This window comes from Vulpes lagopus, chromosome 12, assembly GCF_018345385.1.
Source record: "Vulpes lagopus strain Blue_001 chromosome 12, ASM1834538v1, whole genome shotgun sequence".
NCBI lineage: Eukaryota > Metazoa > Chordata > Mammalia > Carnivora > Canidae > Vulpes > Vulpes lagopus.
In genome coordinates, this window is record NC_054835.1 from 81758786 (window position 1) to 81779686 (window position 20901).

Below are 20901 nucleotides of genomic sequence, written 5' to 3' on the forward strand. Positions count from 1 at the left end.
ACCAGAATACTGAAACAGGTCCATGTGATTCCAAAGTCTGTGTTTTCACACATTAACATATATAGTATTGTATCACCCAGTAATAAATTGTTCTTTATTTCAATTTTTCAAAACCAACTTGAAAAGAACATAAGAAACATAATAAACTAACAACAATTTTTTAAAAATACATAGGAACTTAAAGTTGACTACAAATCACTTTAGTCACTAGTCAATATTAGTCAGTAGTGTAGGCAGTTATTCAAACAAGTGAAGTGAACTGAGTGCACCAACAGGGCAGCTGAGGCCTACACTAATTAGAACACACCCACCTCACAGGGCTGTGATGTTAAAAGATGATTTGATAATAGAAAGTGCAACGAAATGATCCTGGTTTATAATAAATACTCAGTAAACACTAGCTTCAATACAAAAATAAATTTAATAAAATCCAGGAACATATTAATGGAGGACACTGAAAAAACTGAAAATGTTCAACAGAAAAAATTCAAGCAGGTGAATGATTTGAAAATTTTTTCATACGGCAATGGAATGGAAGGAAACAAATGATATTTAGGCTGAATAAGAGAAGTCTTAAGATGACTATGATTGCAAACTGTCAAAAACTTTTTCAATCAATGAATATTTTTGTGGCCTTTTTTTATAAAAGACACCTTCATTAGCAAAGAAGCAATAAATAGTGTATAATTTCTGGCAGCAAGGGACTACACTTTAGTGCGGTAAAAAATGATATATACAAATACATAATTGCATGTCAATGCAAAATAGAAGAGATGCCACCCTCAGAACCAGAAATCACTTTCAGCAAGAAGCAGCAGGTAGTACCTATAGTATCAAAGGATGTGTAGGATTTCTGACAAGCAAAGATGTGAACCAAGGGTTTTCAAACCCAGAGAATTACCAAAACATACAGAACTAGTAAATCAGGTCAAAAATTAAGCAAACATAATGCAGAATTTATAAGTTTAAATTACAGGGGCACCTGGGTGGCTAAGTCAGTTAAGTATCTGCCTTCAGCACAGGTCATGATCACAGGGTCCTGGGATTGAGCCCCTTATTGAGCTCCCTACTCAGTGGGAAGCCAACTTCTCTCTCTCCCTCTGCTGCTCCCCCTGCTTGTTCTCTGTCTCTTTCTCTCTGTCAAATAAATAAATAAAATATTTTTAAAAAATTTTTAATCTTTTAAAAGTTCAAATTACAGACTTGAATCAAATCATAAGGAGGTAAAATAATCAATTCAGTACTCTAAGAAAATTCAAAAATATTAATTCAGCAAAAACTGTTGATTTAGAGGACGGAATGTAGCAAACTGCAAAGATTAGAGGAAGTTTCTATGAAGATAAATTACCAAGTTGTCTAGAGGATGTGCCAAGAAAGATTAAAGAGGAAGTAGTAGAGAAAAATTATTTGGACAGCTATTGTACAACAGAGGTTCTTTATATAAATATATTTTATAAATATATAAAGCATATTTCTATTTATATATTCTCTAGTAAGTAGATACTGAGTACCTAAAACACACAAGTCCCTTAACTAATGGCTCTGAATATAATTTGCTTTAGCCCCTCTATGAGTTGGAAGAATTGCAGTCTAATAGAAGACTCAGAGCTTCACATTCTAACTCCATAGCATCAGTCAGGGATATAAGATTTGGCAGGTTCTGTGACTCCGGGACAGCAGCCACCATGTGATATTCGAAGGGTCCTCCTAAACCAAAGTTCTATTCCCAATACAGCAGCTGTCTCAGAGAAGAGTTTTCCCTATCATTCAATAACAACAGAATTTTACCAATGCATAAGAAAAGCTTACTCAAGATTTTGAATCCATGAAATTTTAAATGAGGGTTAATTTATACTAAATGCTTTTCCTTTCTTTTTTTCCTGTAGACAAGTACAACACAAGAGAGACGAAATAGGCTGAAAAATAGACTACAAATGAATCCATCTGCACAAGCATCATCTTCACCTCAGCAAGTACTTTTCTTAAGGAAAAGTGGTAGAATTCCCACTCAGCTAAATCCATCTGCACAACAAAGACTTGGAGGCTCTCGAGCCTATTTAAATCCCGCTGGTCCAAAGAGATCTCCAAAGATGAAATCTAGTCAAACCTCTGCTGTACAGCAAATTAGCCGAAAACCCTCAAATTACCTGAATTTTCCAGTTAAAACAAGATCTAGAACTATCAAATTTGATGTAAATAAACCTGCCCAAAAGTTAATTAAAAGTAATAAACCTCTCATGGATACCTACACTCATTTAAAATTAGATAAATTCAAAATTCCTTCATATCAAAAAAACATGAAGCCCAAAACTAAGCTAAACTTATTAAGTAAACCAAGAATACCTAGCCAACCAAAATCTCAGTCAAAAATACCTGAACAAAATCAAAATAAACGCAAAAAAGAACAGCGTGTTATAAAGAGAAATCACCTAAGTGGGACTAAAAATCATCAAATTAGCCAACCAAAAGCTAGTCAAAAATCTGCCCATCAAAAAAGCCACCAACTCCAAAATAACATAAATATAACAGCTCACAAAAGATCTAGCAATACCAAATCTCATCTACTCAAAACTAAAATATTACCAAGGAAATCTAAATCTCTTTCCAGGGTAAATAATCAACAGAACTCAGATTTGACTAAGTTACCCGCAACTTCAACTGGTAAAAAATATAGTCAACGTCAAACAAGGCCACAAAGATTAGGTCCACGGAAAACATCTGGTAAATCAAAACTTCTAAAATACAACAGAAGTAAAGGTAAGAAGGTAAAGCAGAAAACTGGTCCAAATAAACCTGATCCAACTGGACCCAGACATGATCAACCTGGTCAACCCAAGCCTGGTCAAAAAAATTACAAACAAAATGTCAACCATCTCCCACATCAAATGAATTCAACAGCTCCCCTCAAAATTAACAAACCCAAATCTCAGCAAGGAAAAATGGTTAAAAAATCTCCAAGAAAACCTAAGCCTCACTTTATAACCAAAGTTGAGCAAAATCCAAAAAAATCTAATTCTCCTGTAGTTTTAGTTGGTAAACGAAATGGCCAGCACCAACCTAAACCACAAGCAATAGGTTCACATAAAATATATACTCTATCAAAGCTTCATAATAATGCAATCAAGAAACAACGAATGAGTCCAACAAAGACTTCTGAACAAAAGAAAATTAACCAAAGGAAGTATCATCTAAATTCTACTAATGAATCTGGAAACTCGAAACCTGTTGCAAACAGATCAAAAAGAACCAAAAAAGTGAAAAAACAATCTGGCCAACAGAGACCAGTGTGTAGACATTGTCCATCAGGCCAATCAAGACCTCTTCAAATATTTCCTATACAACAAAATAGCTACCAACTTTCAAATCACAGGCACTCATCAGCTCTTAAAAAACCTAGAATTATCAAATATCAGCCAGGCAAAATTACTAAAAAGTTATCAAGGAAACCTAAACCTTCCTGTGGGACAAAATTTCAACAAAAGCCAAAAGTACCCAAACGACCTTCAATTTCAAATGGTCCAAGGAAAGGTCATGGTCAAACCAAACCACAACCATTAAGTCCCAAGAAAATATTCAGCCAAGCAAAACTCCATAAAAATCCAACCATAAGGCAACAAAAGAGTCAAGTAAAAACTTGTCCAAATATTCCCAAACATCATCAGACTGGGCCCTTAGGGCATCATTTGAGTAAACCAATAAGAAAACAATCTGGCCAAAGAAAACCGAAGGCAAAAGCAACCAAGCAGAAGAAAAGCAGGAAGGCAAAGAATCCACCCTATTATTCAAGACCTCCCCACCCAGTCCCTCAATTTCATCTCCCTGGTCAACCAATACCTAGACCAAAGGTGCCCTATCCTAACCCACTTTATATTCATCTGTATAAACCCATACAACACCCTGCCTCACACATACATTGTGGAAAGCAACTAGGTAAAAAGCACCAACTTCACCCACACAGAACTTGTCAAAAGCCAGCACTGAAACCTAAACCTGGATTTCAGCAGCAGCATCCAGGGATACTTCCTACCACACAACCTGGAAAGTTGACAACAAATCTCAATCCAAAAATTTCTAAAACTGTATCCTCGGGACCATTTTTAGTGACCACCAAAGCCTCTGCAGCCATTTCATCTGGATCAACTAGCAGAAAGCCCACCACAAACTCACTGGCATCTACCACCAAATCTTCCTCAACTTCTAATCCAACAACCACAGCCACAGAATCCACTGTTTCCACCAAACCTGTGGTTAATACTCCCAAATCCTCCACAACTGCAAAGTCAGCAGTTCCTACCAACAAATCTTCCAGCACTAATAAACCTTCTACAACTATCACTATACCTACTACCACAACCAAAGTTATCTCCTCCACCAAATCCATCGTGAACTCTACGCCTGCTGCCTTCACAATCAAATCCACGACAACTTTAAAACCTGTGATTTTCACTACCAAATTGACCACCTCTCCCAAGCCTGAAGCACCTACCACCAAACTTACTACCATCATTAACACTGTAGCTGACACCAGTACATCTGCCACTGTATTACTTAAACCAACTGAAATTCCTAGTTTCTCTTCCACTGGCCCTACTACTATAAAACCTGCCCAAATGACCAAATCCGTGGTGAAAACCACTGAATCCCTTCCTACTACCACCAAAGTCAACAAACCTACCAGCTCAATATCCATCACCAGAAGAACTCCTGCTTCTAATTTCTCAACAATTGTGGCAGAAACTACATCTCCTCTCACAAAATCAGTTTCTCCATCTTTATTAACCACCACTCCACCTGCTACTACCACTGTTTCACCTGCCAGTACAGCCACACTGTCCTCGGTCCCTGCTACAACTCTGGCAGGAAGCACTAGCACCTTAAGAGCTGCAAATACTACAAAGATGCCAGCCACAACCACAGTTTCTCTCTCGACAGCATCACCAAGACACACGTCTGCTGCCACCACAGCTGCCCCTACTACATCTGCTCCCAAAGCTACTTTGCCCCCTCTCACCACAAAGGGTGTTCCCAACAAAGTAGGTATCTCTACCACATCTGTTGCTTTAACCACTCCTGCTCCCTCTGCCCTTCCTTCTTCAGTTTCTTCTACCTCCATCACCAAATCGTCTCTCTCCCCCACGGCTGCTGCCACCAATCCCACATCCATTGCTGAGGACACTACAGTTCCCGTGACCACAACACAGGTTTTCACCAGCACCCCTGCTGATTTTACATCTATTTCTACATCTACACTGACCACCACATCTATGTCTACGGGTTTAGAAGTTGGTGACACTACCTCTGACACTACAGCCACAACGCCCATGGAAACTACTGCTTCTCTTTCTAAAACCACGGATGCTCAGTCCACTGCACCTGCTGCTCTAGGCACAACAAAATACACAGTGATCACCCCTGAAACAACCACGAATCTTACTTCCACCACTACCACTATTCCTGATATGTTGCATTCGACTACCAGAACAGACGCTGCAGCTCCACTCACCGACACAACCCAGATCACTGCAGATGAGACATCAACACCTTACTCTAGCACATCTGATGACACTACACTTGATTATCAGCCTGAGCCTCCTGACTTCACCTCTGCTGCTTCCTATACATCACCTGCCACCACACAGCCCTCCACCTCCAAAGACATTCCCTTGGCTACACCTGCTGCCACTACAGCTGTTCCTACTGCTCTTCCTAAAACCACCTCTACTACTAACACAGATCTTGTTACCACCCTGCCTGCTGCCTCAAATATTTCCACTCCTTCCAGCACCATTCAAGCTGCCACCTCCAAAGCTGTACTTCCAACCACAGCCACTGCCACCTCTATCTCTGGTGTCACTAGCCAATCAGCTTCATCGACCTCACTTGGAGCAGCAGCATCCACAAGTATCACCTCTACTACCACTAACGTGCCTCCTCTGACCACAGAGGCTCCTACCACAGTTTCTTCCACAGTCACTCCTTCCTCTGCTGCTTCTGTCACCACACAAGCTGCCACACACGTGTCTGCTCCTCTTAGCACCACACACAGGGCCACAGGTATAGCCCTCCTCCCCATGTCCTCCACTGGACCCAGCACCTCCCTTGCCAACACAACCACTGCTATTCTTGACACTTCCCCTCAGGTTGCCGCTATCACTTCTCCAGCCCCCACTCCCGCTCCTTCCACTCCAGGTGCCTCCACTTCTGCTGCCACCAGCACTTTATCAGCTTACTCCTCCATGTCTTCTAGCACTTGGCCAGCTTTCATCACATCTCCTGCCCTCAGTTCATCAACAGCCACTGCGACCACTGCTGAAATCACTACGGGTGCTATTTCCACTACTTCATCTGACTCCTCTGCTCCTCACTCTACTACCATAGGAGACACCACAACCTCTCCTACTGACATTGTACCAAGCACCCTGCTCACCACAGATGATACGACAACACTGAGCTCTGGCATACTTGATGACACCACTACCGACTATGACCTTGACACTACCACTGCTGCCTCTGCCACCACTCACCCTGCCACAACCTCTCCAGCTCCTTCTACCACCTCAGAGCCCAACACTACCACTAATGATCACTCCAGCTCACCTGCTGCCACAAACATTTCTTTTCCCTCTTCTACTATACAGTCTGTCGCTACTACTTCTGACACCACCCCAGCTGCCACAGCCACATTTGCTCCTGCAACAACCACTGCATCTCTGACCACAACAGTAGCTGGGGTCACTAATAAGCTGGCTTCTTCCACCACAGTTGGAACACCTCCAGCAACATCCATAAGTACCACATCTGTGGCCACCAGCATTCTGGCCGTGACCACAAAGGGTGCTGGCACCAATGCTTCCACATTGATTTCCACCAAACCTACCTCTGCTCCCTTTACCACATCAGCTTCCACCTCCACTTCCCCTGCCGCCTCCAGCACACCCCCTCCTAACACAACCACTCCTGTCTCATCTACCACAGTCAGGACATTATCCTCTGCTGCCACCAGCACATCATTTTCTACCATGACAACTTCTCCTTCTCCCACCACTCAGGCTGACACCACCACTGCAGCCACCATCACACCTGCCTCTACCACCCTCCCCACAGCCACCTCCACATTGACTACCACTGAGCCCATCACCTCCACTGTGGTCTCCTCATCACCTACTACCATCACTAGTGCTTCTGCTCTTCCCAGCACCTCACAAAGTGCCACTAACACAGCTCCTCCTACCAGCTCAACCACTGCAGCCACCATCACACCTGCCTCTACCACCCTCCCGACAGCCACCTCCACGTTGACTACAACTGAGCCCGTCACCTCCACAATGGTCTCCTCCCCACCTACTACCATCACTAGTGCTTGGGCTCTTCCCAGCACCTCACAGAGTACCACTAACACAGCTCCTCCTACCAGCTCATCCACTGCAGCCACTAGCACAGCTCCAGCCAGCTCAACTATTTCTCCTCCCTTAACCACCACACAGTCTGTCTCTACCAGTTCCGCTGCCACATCTGTCCCTACCACACCCACTACTACAACCACCCCTGTCACAAATGTTGCCACCTCCACCGTTGAAGTCAGTTCCTCATCCGCTGCCACTATGACACCTGCTACAGGCACACTTGCCCCTTCTACTTCCACACAGCCACCCACCAACACAGCCCTGCTCTCTATCTCCTCTGCTATGAGCTCCATCCCTGCCACTACAATCAAATACTCCTCAACCACCACTCAGGCTGACACCACCACTGCAGCCACCATCACACCTGCCTCTACCACCCTCCCCATAGCCACCTCCACGTTGACTACCACTGAGCCCATCACCTCCACAGTGGTCTCCTCATTACCTACTACCATCATTAGTACTTCTGCTCTTCCCAGCACCTCACAGAGGTGGGAATCTTCGCCAACATCTGTAAGCACTATACACATGGCCACTCACAGCACCATGGTTACTAAAGCCAATCCTACCACATTAGCCTCTACAACCACTCCAGCTACTTCTACAGGCACACAGGCTACCACTGCCATGCCTGGTCTCACTACCAGGTCTGCTATTATTAGCACCATACCTACCACCACAATGACTTCAGTTCTCCTGACCACCATGTCTAGCACTTCAACCACTCCTTTCTTTAGTGTCTCATCAACACCCACCATGCCTGTTGTCACTACAGCTGCAACCACAGCAGCACCCTACATCACTTCAACTGATGCATCCAACACACCTGTTTCCACCAAAGAGATCATCTCTGACACCCCCAAGACTCCTTTGCTCACTACTACATCTGATTCTTCCACACTTGATGATACTGCCACTCCTGACACTGCAACTCCAACTATTATGACAATCAGTCCTGACATCACAGATGATGACACTTCAACACTTACCCCTAGCACATTTTATGAAACTATACCTGATGGTGATGATGGCACTACTAAGAATAACACAGACGAACCCACATCAGAAGATTTTACAGAAAGTCAGACTCAAACTGAATCATCATTTACTGCCTGACTACCATCAAGCACGATTTACATGGATTGAATTTCTGAACCAAATTTAACCTGAGACAAAAATCTTAGCCCTACTACTCTTTCAAACATACTAAATTTTCTTCTAACTAAAATAATGTTCATTTCTATTCTTAATATTTAAAGGAAGTTTAAATAGCATAAATGTATTTCATTTCAGTGAAATTTTCTATTGCCTATGAAATTAAGACTTAGCTTTAAATAGTACAAATCATGATGACTTTTTTCTCAAATCTATACCCAAAAGAAAGATTTAAGGAAATTATACCTAAACATTAATGGTGTTTGTTTTGGCGGATGAGATCTAGATACTTCAGGACTGAGACAGAATGGAATCATATTTGACCAAAGAAATTCCTATACAGAAAAATCCTATCCAACACCTCTCCCGAAACCTATCCAATTCTCCATATCACCCAATGAATTCTACAAATCCATTCTGGACTTTATAGATACCCACAAATACACAAATGTAAATCTTTAAGAAATATAAACAATTTTAAAGTAATCAAACTGCAAGCAAGTCAATTTATAAAGAAAAGTTAATAAGTAATTACTTACCAGTTATTAGTATCACAAAGAGATCCTAAGTTAAAAGAGTCTTTATCTGGGGTGCCTGGCTGGCTCAGTCAGTTAGGTGTCTGCCTTTGACTCAGGTCATGATCCTAAAGTCCCAGGATGGAGCCCCTCATCAGGCTTCCTGCTCAGTGGGGAGTCTGCTTCTCCCTCTGCCCCTCCCCCTGCTCATGCTCGCGTGCTCTCTCTCTCTCTCTCTCTCTCTCTCTCAAATAAATTTTTTAAAAAGAGTCTTTATCCGTGAAGGTGCAAAAGCAATTATAAATGAATTAAAGGGATCCAGCATCATCACTGTTTGAAAATCAATAGAGACCACAGGAAATATAAAATGCAAACAATCTGAGCTCTCATTCACATGAGACTGGCCATAAACATGCACATGGCTGCTGTTACCCAGGGCTCATTTGAGTGATAAGATTAAGATGTTGTCCAGGAAGAATAAGCTAGAAGCAACAAAAATTTAATTAAGATTAAAACTAATGTGAGAAAACTGAAGATATATTGTTGACATTTTCATTTTCTCTCTAATAATACTTAGACTCTGAAAAGATAATTTTTAAAAGATAATTTGTAGTTTTGAGGTGCACCAAGCACAGATCAGTCATTCATTAATCAAAATTATGAAATGGTTAAAGGTAACCTTTTACAAGGTGACAACATAACGCTAAAAGGAATTAAATGAATTATACATGAGAAAATTTAATATGGAGTATACATTATTCTTTACCCTACAAATTTATTTCTAAGAATTCTTATGAAAGTCAATCATTTTTAACCCAATCATATCAAAAGCACTAAAAATACCCACTATATAATACCTAACACTTATAATAAGAAAAAATCACCTTTTCTTTTATCTGCTGGGAAGCACTGAATTTTTATTCATGGCATTTGCTTAAAGAGTTATCAAGGAGAGTATGAAAAAATAATTATAAATTCACTCCCAAAATGGGATGCCTGTGTGGCTCAGTGGTTGAGCATTTGCCTTAGGCTCAAGTCAGGGCATGATCTCAGGGTCCTGGGATCCAGCCCTGCATCGGGCTCCTCGCCAGGAGCCTGCTTCTCCCTCCACCTATGTCTCTGCCTTTCTGTGTCTCTCATGAATAAATAAATTAAATCTTTAAAAATAAAATTGACTCCCAAAGACTATGATTGTGTATCTTTCACAGATTATACATAATAGCAGCAAGCACTAAAAAATTTACTTCAAAGCCCTTTAAGCTCTTTATTAGTTAAGCATAATAAAGGTCTTGTTAAATAAACAATGTATGTTAGCATTACCAAACAGAAGTAAATGCCTGCCACTGATAGGAAAGCTACAACCAAAAAAAAAAAAAAAAAAAAAAAACCCTCTTTTTTTATTTTCTCTAATAAAAGTTTTAAATGACCATTTTTTCCATTTGTTGTACATAAAAGAATCTTAGAGCCCCTCCATTTTGATTAAAAGGATATGTATGATAAGTTAAATGCAGTGATTAGATCTAGCCACACATAAAAACCTCAGATGCAAAAAAAAAAAAAAAAAAAAAAAAAACCTCAGATGCACCTCCAATACTTTCTTTACAACCTTATAACTCCTCAGTCTGGACAGATATTTGACTAGAATATATACCTGCAAATAGTAACCTAAATATAACACATTTCTTACATTTTTCAAGTGAGAGGACAGCCAAAAAGCTTCTGAATTTGTAAACTCAAACTTCTAAAGATGTAAATTAGATGATCACATTCTACTTATTTATTTAGTTACAGTTATATATGTTTAAAATCATATGTTATATGGGAAAAGATACTAATTTTTAAATGATGCTCTTTTCTGTTCTCACATTCATATAATTTTCTTCAAACTCTGCTGTTTCATCTTTGATGCACCATGAAATACATCTCATATCATATACACACCATTTTTAATATTTTAATGCTAGTCACTCACCACTAATGTGCCACAAAACATAGTTTGAAAAACACTGCGTTAAGAGTTACATTTGAGCTAGACTAATGAATCATCCAATGAGCATGGGTCACAAGCTACAAAATCCATTAACGTGTTGGGAATTTAGTTTTTTGAAAAATAACCTTTCCCCTGTTGATTACCTCTCCTTTTCATTCTAGTTTCTAGTCTTTGAGTGTGAACTGGCAAGGTTATCCTCCTTACCTTGCTGTCACGTCTCCAGATCTTGGCTAAGCAAACCTGAGTCCATTCTTCTCTGGGACTGACCTAGCACTGTAACCATCAAACCTATTTTGACCCGGATTCCAATTTCAACATTTTCAGTGCAGAATTTTCAAATACTCTTCCAATCCTAACAGCTTCTTTGTCTCACAATTAGTTGTCTTTGGCTGTAAATGGTGCCTGGACTCCAATTAATCCTGTAAAAGCCAAGAGCCTCTTCCCATGCCAAGCCAGGGCAAGTAAACCAATACAGCAAGAGAGTCCAGGGGAAAAACAAACAAACAAACAAACATGATCTACTAGAAATTAAGAAATATCTCAACCCCTGGGACAAAAAAAAAAATCAAAATTACTTATAAAGTATCTAGAAAGTTAGGAAGAGTTGAACACTTTCAAAGCTGTTTATCAAAGAAAAATCTAGCCTTAAATATTATTAGCAAAAATAAATACGACTACAACAAACTAAAAAGCTTCTGTTCAGCAAAATAAATAATCACAAAATAAAAAGGCAACCTAAAGAGGAGAAAAAACATTTGAAAATCATATATTTGATAAGGGGTTAATATCCAACATACACAAGAAACTCATACAACTCTAGCAAAAAAGAAAAACAAAACAAAAAAAAACAAACAGAAAACAATCCAATTTAAAAATAGGTAGAGGAATTGAGTATTTTTCTAAAGAAGATATACAAATGGTCAACAGACACATGAAAAGATACTCTACATCACTAATCATCAGGGAAATGCAAATCTAAACCAAAATGAGATATCACCTTATCCTTATTAGGTTTTCATCAAAGAGATAAGAGATAACAAGTGTTGGCAAGGATATGGAGAAAAGGAAACCCTAGTGCACAGGGTGGGAACGTAATTTGGAATAGCCACTCTGGAAAAAAGTATGGAGGTACTCAAAATATTCAAAATATAACTACCATACAATCTAGCATTCCCACCTCTGGGTACATATCCAAAGGAATCAAAACCATTATTGTGAAGAGATATCTGCACTCCCATGTTCACTGCAGCATTATTCACATTAGCTAAGGAATAGAAACAACCTGTCTGACAATGTATGTATGAAGCAAGAAATATAAGGGGTGTGTGTGTGTGTGTGTGTGTGTGTGTGTGAGAGAGAGAGAGAGAGAGAGAGAGAGAGAGAGAGAGAGAGAATGTGTGTACACACATACACAAAAGAATATTACCCAATTTAAAAAGAGGAAATCCTTTCGTTTGTGACAACATAGATGAATTTGGAGAACATTATGGTAAGTGAAATAAGCCAGAGAAGGGTGCCTGGGTGGCTCAGTTAGTTAAGCATCTGCCTTCAGTTCAGATCATGATCTTAGGGTCCTGGATCGAGCCCTGCTGTGGGTTCCCTGCTCAGTGGGAAGTCTTTCTCCCTCTCCCTCCACCTCTGCCCCCTACTCATGTTCATGCTCTCTCTCTCTCAAATAAATACATAAAATCTGAATGAAAGAAAGAAAGAAAGAAAGCTAAAGGAAGACAAATACTACATAATAGCACTTAATGTGGAATCTAAAGAAAAAAATAGTTAAACTCAGAAATAGAGGGTAGAAAAAGTGGCTTCCAGAGGCTGGTGGGGGAAATAGGGAGAGGTCAGTAAAAGAGTACAAACTTTCAGTTACAACAATAAGCTCTAAGGTCTAAAGATCTAATATATAATATGGTGATTTAGTTGATAACACTATATTATATAATTAAAATTTGCTAAAAGAGTAGATCCTAAATGATTGCACAAAAAAAGATAAATATATGAGATGATGCATGTATTAATTAACTTCATGAGGGAAATTCTTTCAAACTGTATAGGTGTACCAAATCACCATGATGTACACTTTAAATTTCTTACAATTATATACGTCAATTTTGCCTCAGTAGTGCTAAAATTAAAACAAGCAAACAAACTCTAGCTCTTCTCTAAATGTAGGCTCCCAAAGCTTAGCCCAGAGTGGGCAAGGCTAGAGCTCACATAGTTTACCTACTAGATGATGGCTGCTCACCTGCTGCCTGCCAGACTTTGCTAGGTGCTAAAGACACAGAGGTTAATCAGGCAGATATGGCCCTGCTCCTTTGGAGCTTGTGATCCAGTCAGGAAGTCATCCAGGAAGCAAAGAATTATACAAAGTTTTAGTTACATTGTGATAGTCTATGAAAGCCTGGCAACAGTGAACTTAACCTAGTCTGGAGCTATGAGAGAAGGCTTCTCTAAAAAGTGATATTTAGGCTGAACCTTGCACTAGGCAGGAGAAGCTAGATAAAACTGAGGGGGAAATAGCCCTACACTGATATTGTCCACCTGTCCACCAATGTGAAGGCTTTTCTATATACATTAAAATACCAAGTACAGTGAAGCTCCCAGAGCCACCTTGGAAATCTCCCCATGTCACACCAATGTGATATCAAAAAGGTTCTGAGGAGCCTCTTTTTCTCTCTGGGATCACAGAACCATGAGACCAAGAATACCAGGAACACTCACTCTCCAAAGTCTACTGTGCAGGATAGAGAGCCTACACAGTTTTGTTTTGGTTTTTCCATTGCAAACTTAGGCATAAGCAGCAGTATAAATATAGTGCCACATGCCAAACTCTGTGACTGAAAGCTAAATTAAACATAGTGGTATTCAAACAAGGAAGGAACGCTGGACAAGAGGAAACTGAATCGGCTTTGGGAGATTTCTCTAATTGATAAGATTACTTTAACAACTGTGGTTTTGAACACTTCTATTAATGGCTATGATTTTGAACAATTAGCTAGTCTCCTGGCTAGAAGTGATCCTTCTTAAATGAAAGATAAATCACTAGCTTAAAGTAAATAAATAAAACTGGCCATTGTTCTTAAAAAAACATATTAAGCTTTGCTCATAATTACTTAAACTATTAAACTTGAACATTATTTTAAGTATTAAATAGCAATTATTAGCCAATACTAGTTGTTGGTTTTATTTTTATCATAATGTTTAAATTTGAATTAATGGTGAAAGAGTGAAATGTGGTGGATTGTGGGCAAAATGGCGGAAGAGTAGGGGTCCTTGTTTCGTCTGGTCCCCCTAATTTATCTAGATAACAATCAAACCATCTTGAACACCTAGGAATTCAACCTGAGATGTAAGGAAAGAATGGCTGGAACTCTACAAATAGAAAAGTGACCACTTCTTGTACGATAAGAGTGCAGAGAAGAGAAATGGAGGGGATATATTGGGAGATAAATGGTGGGAAGAGTGAGACTTTATAAACTGGCTATGGGAAAATGATATAGCCCTGGAGCTCAAAATCAGAACATTCAGAAATCTGTTCTTATGAGAGTCTTCCCTACCTGAAAGGTGTTCAGTGGTGAAGTAGGGCACAATCACAAGTGGGATAGTGGGGTCTCAATATTCTCGGAGCCACAGAAAGAACAGGGGTGCTGAGCTGCCAAAGTCCTAAACATTGGAGCCAGGAAACGGATTAGGTCAGTGAGCCCTGGAGGAGGCTCAGCTTGTTTTGCCATAAACCACAAACCACAGCTGGATCAACTGACTGCTCTCTGTGTTGGGTCCCTACAACGTCTGGAACGCAGCAACTCTCTGCTTTCATCTGGGAGAGGCGGAGCAGGTGTGTACTCCACCGGGTGAATGCTCTCTGTGCCAGGGCCCTGCAATGGACAGAAGTGGGGCAAGCGTCTGCTTCCAGCAGGAAGAGCAGAGCGGGCAAAGGCTCTCCCTGCTGGAACACTACAAATTACACAAATCAGTGCCCCTCCCTCCCCCAGAGTAAGGATCTAAATGGGCTCCACAGGAGTTTGTAGAGTTTGGCACATACTATAATCTCTCAGCTCCAAGGATCAGGATGAAACCATTTTTTTTCACCCTCAAAAAAGGCACAGAAAGCCTTCAGGGAACAAAAGCTTACACTGAGCCCACCGCCTTGGAAAGGCGCAGTGAAACTCCACCCAGACACCTGGGAATCAGTGCAGCAGGCCCCTCCCCAAGAACAGCTGGAAGAATAGGGGAACAGCAAGTTTACTGACCAAACAGGACTGGAAAGCTCTAGGACCACGGGAAAAGTATACAGAACTTGAGGTTTTCTTTTATGATTCATTTATCTTTAAGTTTAAAATTTTCCTATTTATATTTTTCTTTTTTCCCCACCTCAACTAGTTTCTTATTTTATCAACTCCTTTTTAAGTCTTTTCTTTTTTAACTTTCATATTTTATAATTACATGTTACAGATGTATTATTCATTTTTTGCTTCCTTTCAATATATTCAATTTTGGTTTTGTACATATATAAATTTTTTTTTTGCTTTCTTTATAATTTTGGAATTTAGTATCTTCTAACACAGACTGAAATATACTCAGGAACAAGTAGATAACCTTGTTTTGTCCACTCTGTGAGATTATATTTTCTCTCCACCTCTCCTCCTTTTGCCCCTTTTTTTTTGTTTGTTTCTCTTTTTTTTATTTGTTTTTTTTTTTTAATTTGTCTTTTTTCTTTTATTTTCTAGTCCCTGACCTCTTCACAATTGTCTAGTGTATATTTTGCTTGGGTCATGGTTGATATTTTTTATTCTGCTCACTCAAACAGCCATTCTGCACTGAATAAAATGACTAGAAGGACAATTTCACCACAAAAGAAAGAACCAGAGGTAATACTCTCTGCCACATATCCCATAGATATGGATTTAAGTAAAATGTCAGAGATATAGTTCAGGATTACAATTATACAGTTACTAGTTGGGCTTGAAAAAAGCTTAAAGGACTACAGAATCTCTTAGTGTAGAAATGAGAACTAATGAGGCTGAATTGAAAATACTCTAACTGAAATGCAGTCTAAACTGGACGCTCTAACAGCTAGGATAAATGAGGCAAAAGAAAGAACAAGTGACACTGAAGACAAGCTCATAGTTAAGAAAGGAAGCTGAGAAAAGAGAAAGAAAAACAACTAATAACCCACAAGGAAAGGCTCCAAGAAATAAGTGATAGTTTGAAAAAAAAAAATCTGTATTATTGGAATTACTGAGAGCATAGAGAGAGAGGAAAAGAAGGTATATTTGATCAAATCATAGCTGAGAACTTCCCTAATCTGAGGAAGGAAAGAGGCATTCATATCCAAGAGATAACAAGGAGCCCTTCCAATGTCAACAAAAGCAGATCAACATCCTGACATATAATAGTGAAGCTTGTAAATATCAGAGATAAAGAGAAAATCAGAAAGCAGTTCAAGACAAGAGATTCTTAGCATACAGGAGAAGAAATACTAGATTAACAGCAGACCTATCTACAGGGACCTGGCAGACAAGAAAGGGCTAGCATGATGTATTCAGGGTACTAAATGAGAGAAAAATGCAGCCAAGAATACTTTATCCAGCAATGTTGTCATTCAGAATAAAAGGAGAGATAAAGAGCTTCCAAGATAGAAACTGAAAGAATATGTGATCACCAAACCAGCCCTGTAAGAAATATTAAGGGGGGGATCATGTAAGTGAGGAGAGACTCCACAGAAACAGAGAAAATCTGCAGAAACAGGGACTATACAAGAAATACAATGGCATTAAATTCATATCTTTCAGAGTTACTCTGAATGTGAATGGGCTAAATACTCCAGTCAAAAGACACAGGTATCAGACTGGATAAAAAAAGCAAGACTCATCCATTTGCTGTTTACAAGAGACTCATTTTAGACCTAAAGTTACCTTCAGACTGAAAATGAGGGTACAGAGAACCATCTACTATGCAGATGGACCTCAAAAGAAAGCCGGGGTAGCAATCCTCATATTAGATAAATTAAATTTGAAACCAAAGACTGTAATAAAGATGAAGAGGGACACTATGTCATACTTAAAGGGTCTATCCAACAAGAAGATCTAACAATTATGAATATTTATGCCCCTAATGGGGGAGCAGCCAAATATATCAACCAATTAATAACCAAAGTAAAGAAACACATGGATAATAATAATAATAATAATATATTAATAGTTGGAGACTTCAACACTCCACTCTTAGCAAGGGACAGATCATCTAAAGAGAAAATCAACAAAGAAACAAGGGCTTTGAATGACACACTGGACTAGATGGACTTCACTGATACATACTGAACATTCCATCCTAATGCAACCGAATACATACTCTTCTCAACTGCATATTGAACTTTCTCCAGAATATACCACATGCTGGGATGCCTGGGTGGCTTACTGGTTAAGCATCTGTCTTAGGCTCATGGCCCGATCCTGGGGTTCTGGGATTAAGTCTGCATTGGGCTCCCTGTGAGGAGCCTGCTTCTCTCTCTGCCTATGTCTCTGCCTCTCTATCTCATGAATAAATAAATAAAATCTTTAAAAAAATAGACCACAAACTGGGTCACAAATCAGGTCTCAATTGATACAAAAGATTGGGATCATTTCCTCCATATTTTCAGACCACAATGCTTTGAAACTTGAATTCAATCACAAGAAGAAATTTGGAAAGAAGTCAAATACATAGAGGTTAAAGAGCAACTTACTGAAGAATGAATGGGTCAACCCAGAAATTAGAGAGAATTAAAAATATTCATGCAAACTAATGAAAATGAAAGTATAACTGTTCAAAACCTTTGGGATACAGCAAAGGCAGTCCTAAGAGGGAAGTACTTTACAATACAAGACTCTCTCAAAAAATTAGAAAAATCTCAAATACACAAGCTAACCTTACACCTAAAAGAGCTAGAGAAAGAAGAGCAAATAAAGCCTACACCAAATAGGAGATAAAAAATAATAAAGATTAGAGTAGAACTCAATGAAATGGAAACCAGAAGAACAGTAGACAGGAACAACCAAACCAGGAGCTGTTTCTTTGAAAGAATTAATAAGATAGGTAAAACACTAGACATATTCATCAAAAAGAAAAAAGACTCAAATTAGTAAAATCATGAATGAAAGAGGAGAGCTCACAACCAACACCAAAAAAATACAAACTATTTTAAGAATGTATTATGAGTAACTATATGCCAACAAATTAGGCAATCTGAAAGAAATGGATGTGTTCCTGGAAACTTATAAACTTCCAAAATTGAAACAGGAATAAAAAGAAAACCTGAACAGACCAATAACCAGCAAGGAAACTGAAGCAGTCATTAAAAACCTCCAAGAAACAAGTGTCCAGGGCCAGATGGCTTCCCAGGGGAAATCTACCAAACATTGAAAGAAGAAATAATGCCTAACCTACTGACGCTGTTTCAAAAGATACAAATGGAAGGAAATACTGTATGTTGGCAAAATTAATTTAAATTAAAAAATAATTTAAAAAAGAAATGGAAGGAAAACTTCCAAACTCTTTCTATAAGGCATTACCTTGATCCCAAAACCAGACAAAGACCTCATCAAAAAGGAGAATTACAGACCATTATCTCTGATGAAAATGGATCCAAAATTCTCACCAAAATACTAGTCAATAGGATCCAAAAGTGCATTAAGAGGACTATTCACCATGACCAACTGGGATTTATTCCTGGGATGCAAGCATGATTCAACACACACAAATCAATGTGACAGATCATATTAATAAAAGAAAAGACAAGAACCATATGATCCTCTCAATTGATGCAGAAAAAGCATCTGACAAATATAGCATCCTTTCTTGATTAAAACTCTTCAAAGTGTAAGGATAGAGGGAACATACCTCCATATCATAAAAGCTATCTACAAAAAGCCTACAGCAAATATCATTCTCAATAGGAAAAAACTGAAAGCTTTTCCCATAAGGTCAGGAAATGACAAGGATGCCCTCTCATCACTTTTGTTCAACATAGTACTAGAAGTCCTAACCTCAGCAATCACACAACAATAAGAAATAAGAGGCATTCAAATTGGCAAGAAGTAGTCAAACTCTCCCTCTTCACAGATGACATATTTTATGTGGAGAACACAAAACACTCAATCACAAAATTGCTAGAACTCATATAGCAATTTGGCAGGATACAAAATCAATGGACAGAAATCAACTGCATTTCTATATGTTAAAATGAGACTGAAGAAAGAGAAATTAAGGAATCAATCTCATTTACAACTGCACCAAAAGCATAAGAGACCTCAGAATAAACCTAACCAAAGAGGTAAAGGATCTGTACTCTAAAAACTACAAAACAAATTGAGGAAGACACAAAAAGATGGAAAAACATTCCATGCTCATGCATTGGAAGAATAAATATTGTGAAAATGGCTATGCCACCCAGAACAATCTACACATTCAATGCAATCCCTATCAAAATACCATGGACATTTTTCACAGAGTTGGAATAAATAACCCTAAGATTTGCATGAAACCAAATAGCCAGATGAATGTTGTAAAAGAAAAATCAAAGCTTGGGAGCATCACAATGCCTGACTTCAAGCTGTATTACAAAGCTGTGATGATCAAGACAACATGGTACTGGCACAAAAACAGATACAAAGATCAATGGAACAGAATGGAGAACCCAGAAATGAACCCTCAACCCTAAGGTCAACTCATCTTTGACAAAGTAGGAAAGAATATCCAACGGAAAAAGGACAGTCTCTTCAATAAATGGTATTGGGAAAATTGGACAGCCATGTGCCCAAGAATGAAACTAGACCATTCTCTGACACCATGCACAAAGATAAACTCAAAGTGGATGAAAGATCTAAATGTGAGAGGAATCCATCAAAATCACAGAACAGAACACAGGCAGCACTTTTTTTTACCTTGGCCACAGCAACTTCCTGTAAGACACATCTCTAAAGATAAGGGAAACAAAAGCAAAAAAAACGAACAATTGGGACTTAATCAAGATAAAAAGCCTCTGCACAGCAAAGGAAATAGTTAACAAAACTAAAAGACAACCTACAGAATAGGAGAAGATATCTGTAAATGACATATCAGATAAAGGGCTAGTAGCCAAGATCTATAAAGAACTTATCAAACTCAACACCCAAAAACCAAACTAATCCAGTCAATAAGTAGGCAAAAGACATGAACAGACATTTCTCCAAAGACCTACACATGGCCAACAGGCACATGAAAAAATGTTCCTCATTACCTGTCATCAGGGAAATACAAATCCAAACCACAATGAGATACCATCTCACACCAGTGAGAATGGCTAAAATTAACAAGACAGGAAACAACAAATGTTGGCAAGGTTGTAGAGAAAGGGGAACCCTCGTATACTGTTGATGGGAATGCAAGCTGGTACAACCACTCTGGAAAACAGTATGGAGGTTCCTCAGAAAGTTAAAAATAGAGCTACCCTAAAACCCAGCAATTGCACTACTGGGTATTTATCCCAAAGATACAAATGTAGTCAAACGAAGGGGCACTTGCACCCCAACGTTCATAGCAGCAATGTCTACAATAGCCAAACTGTGGAAGGAGCCTTGATGTCCTTCAACAGATGAATGGATAAACAAGATGTGAGATATATATATCCATCTCCATACACACACACATATAAACAATGGAGTATTAGGAAGCCATCAGGAAGGATGAATACCTACTACATACATCGGCATGGATGGAACTGGAGGGTATTATGCTGAGTGAAATAAATCATTCCAGAGAAAGACAATTATCGTATGGTTTTACTTAATATGTGGAATATAAGAAATAGTGCAATGGGCCA

General features: G+C 39.1%; 1 protein-coding gene across 1 annotated transcript; it reads left to right on the forward strand.

Annotated features, from left to right (window-relative positions):
* Positions 1 to 773: 773 nt before the first annotated feature.
* LOC121474090 (mucin-2-like) lies at positions 774 to 8519 on the forward strand. The gene is made up of 2 exons (XM_041726894.1): positions 774 to 818; positions 1887 to 8519. Exons 1-2 carry the CDS (start codon positions 774 to 776, stop codon positions 8517 to 8519), a joined length of 6678 nt encoding a protein of 2225 aa, XP_041582828.1.
* The last annotated feature ends 12382 nt before the right edge of the window (positions 8520 to 20901 follow it).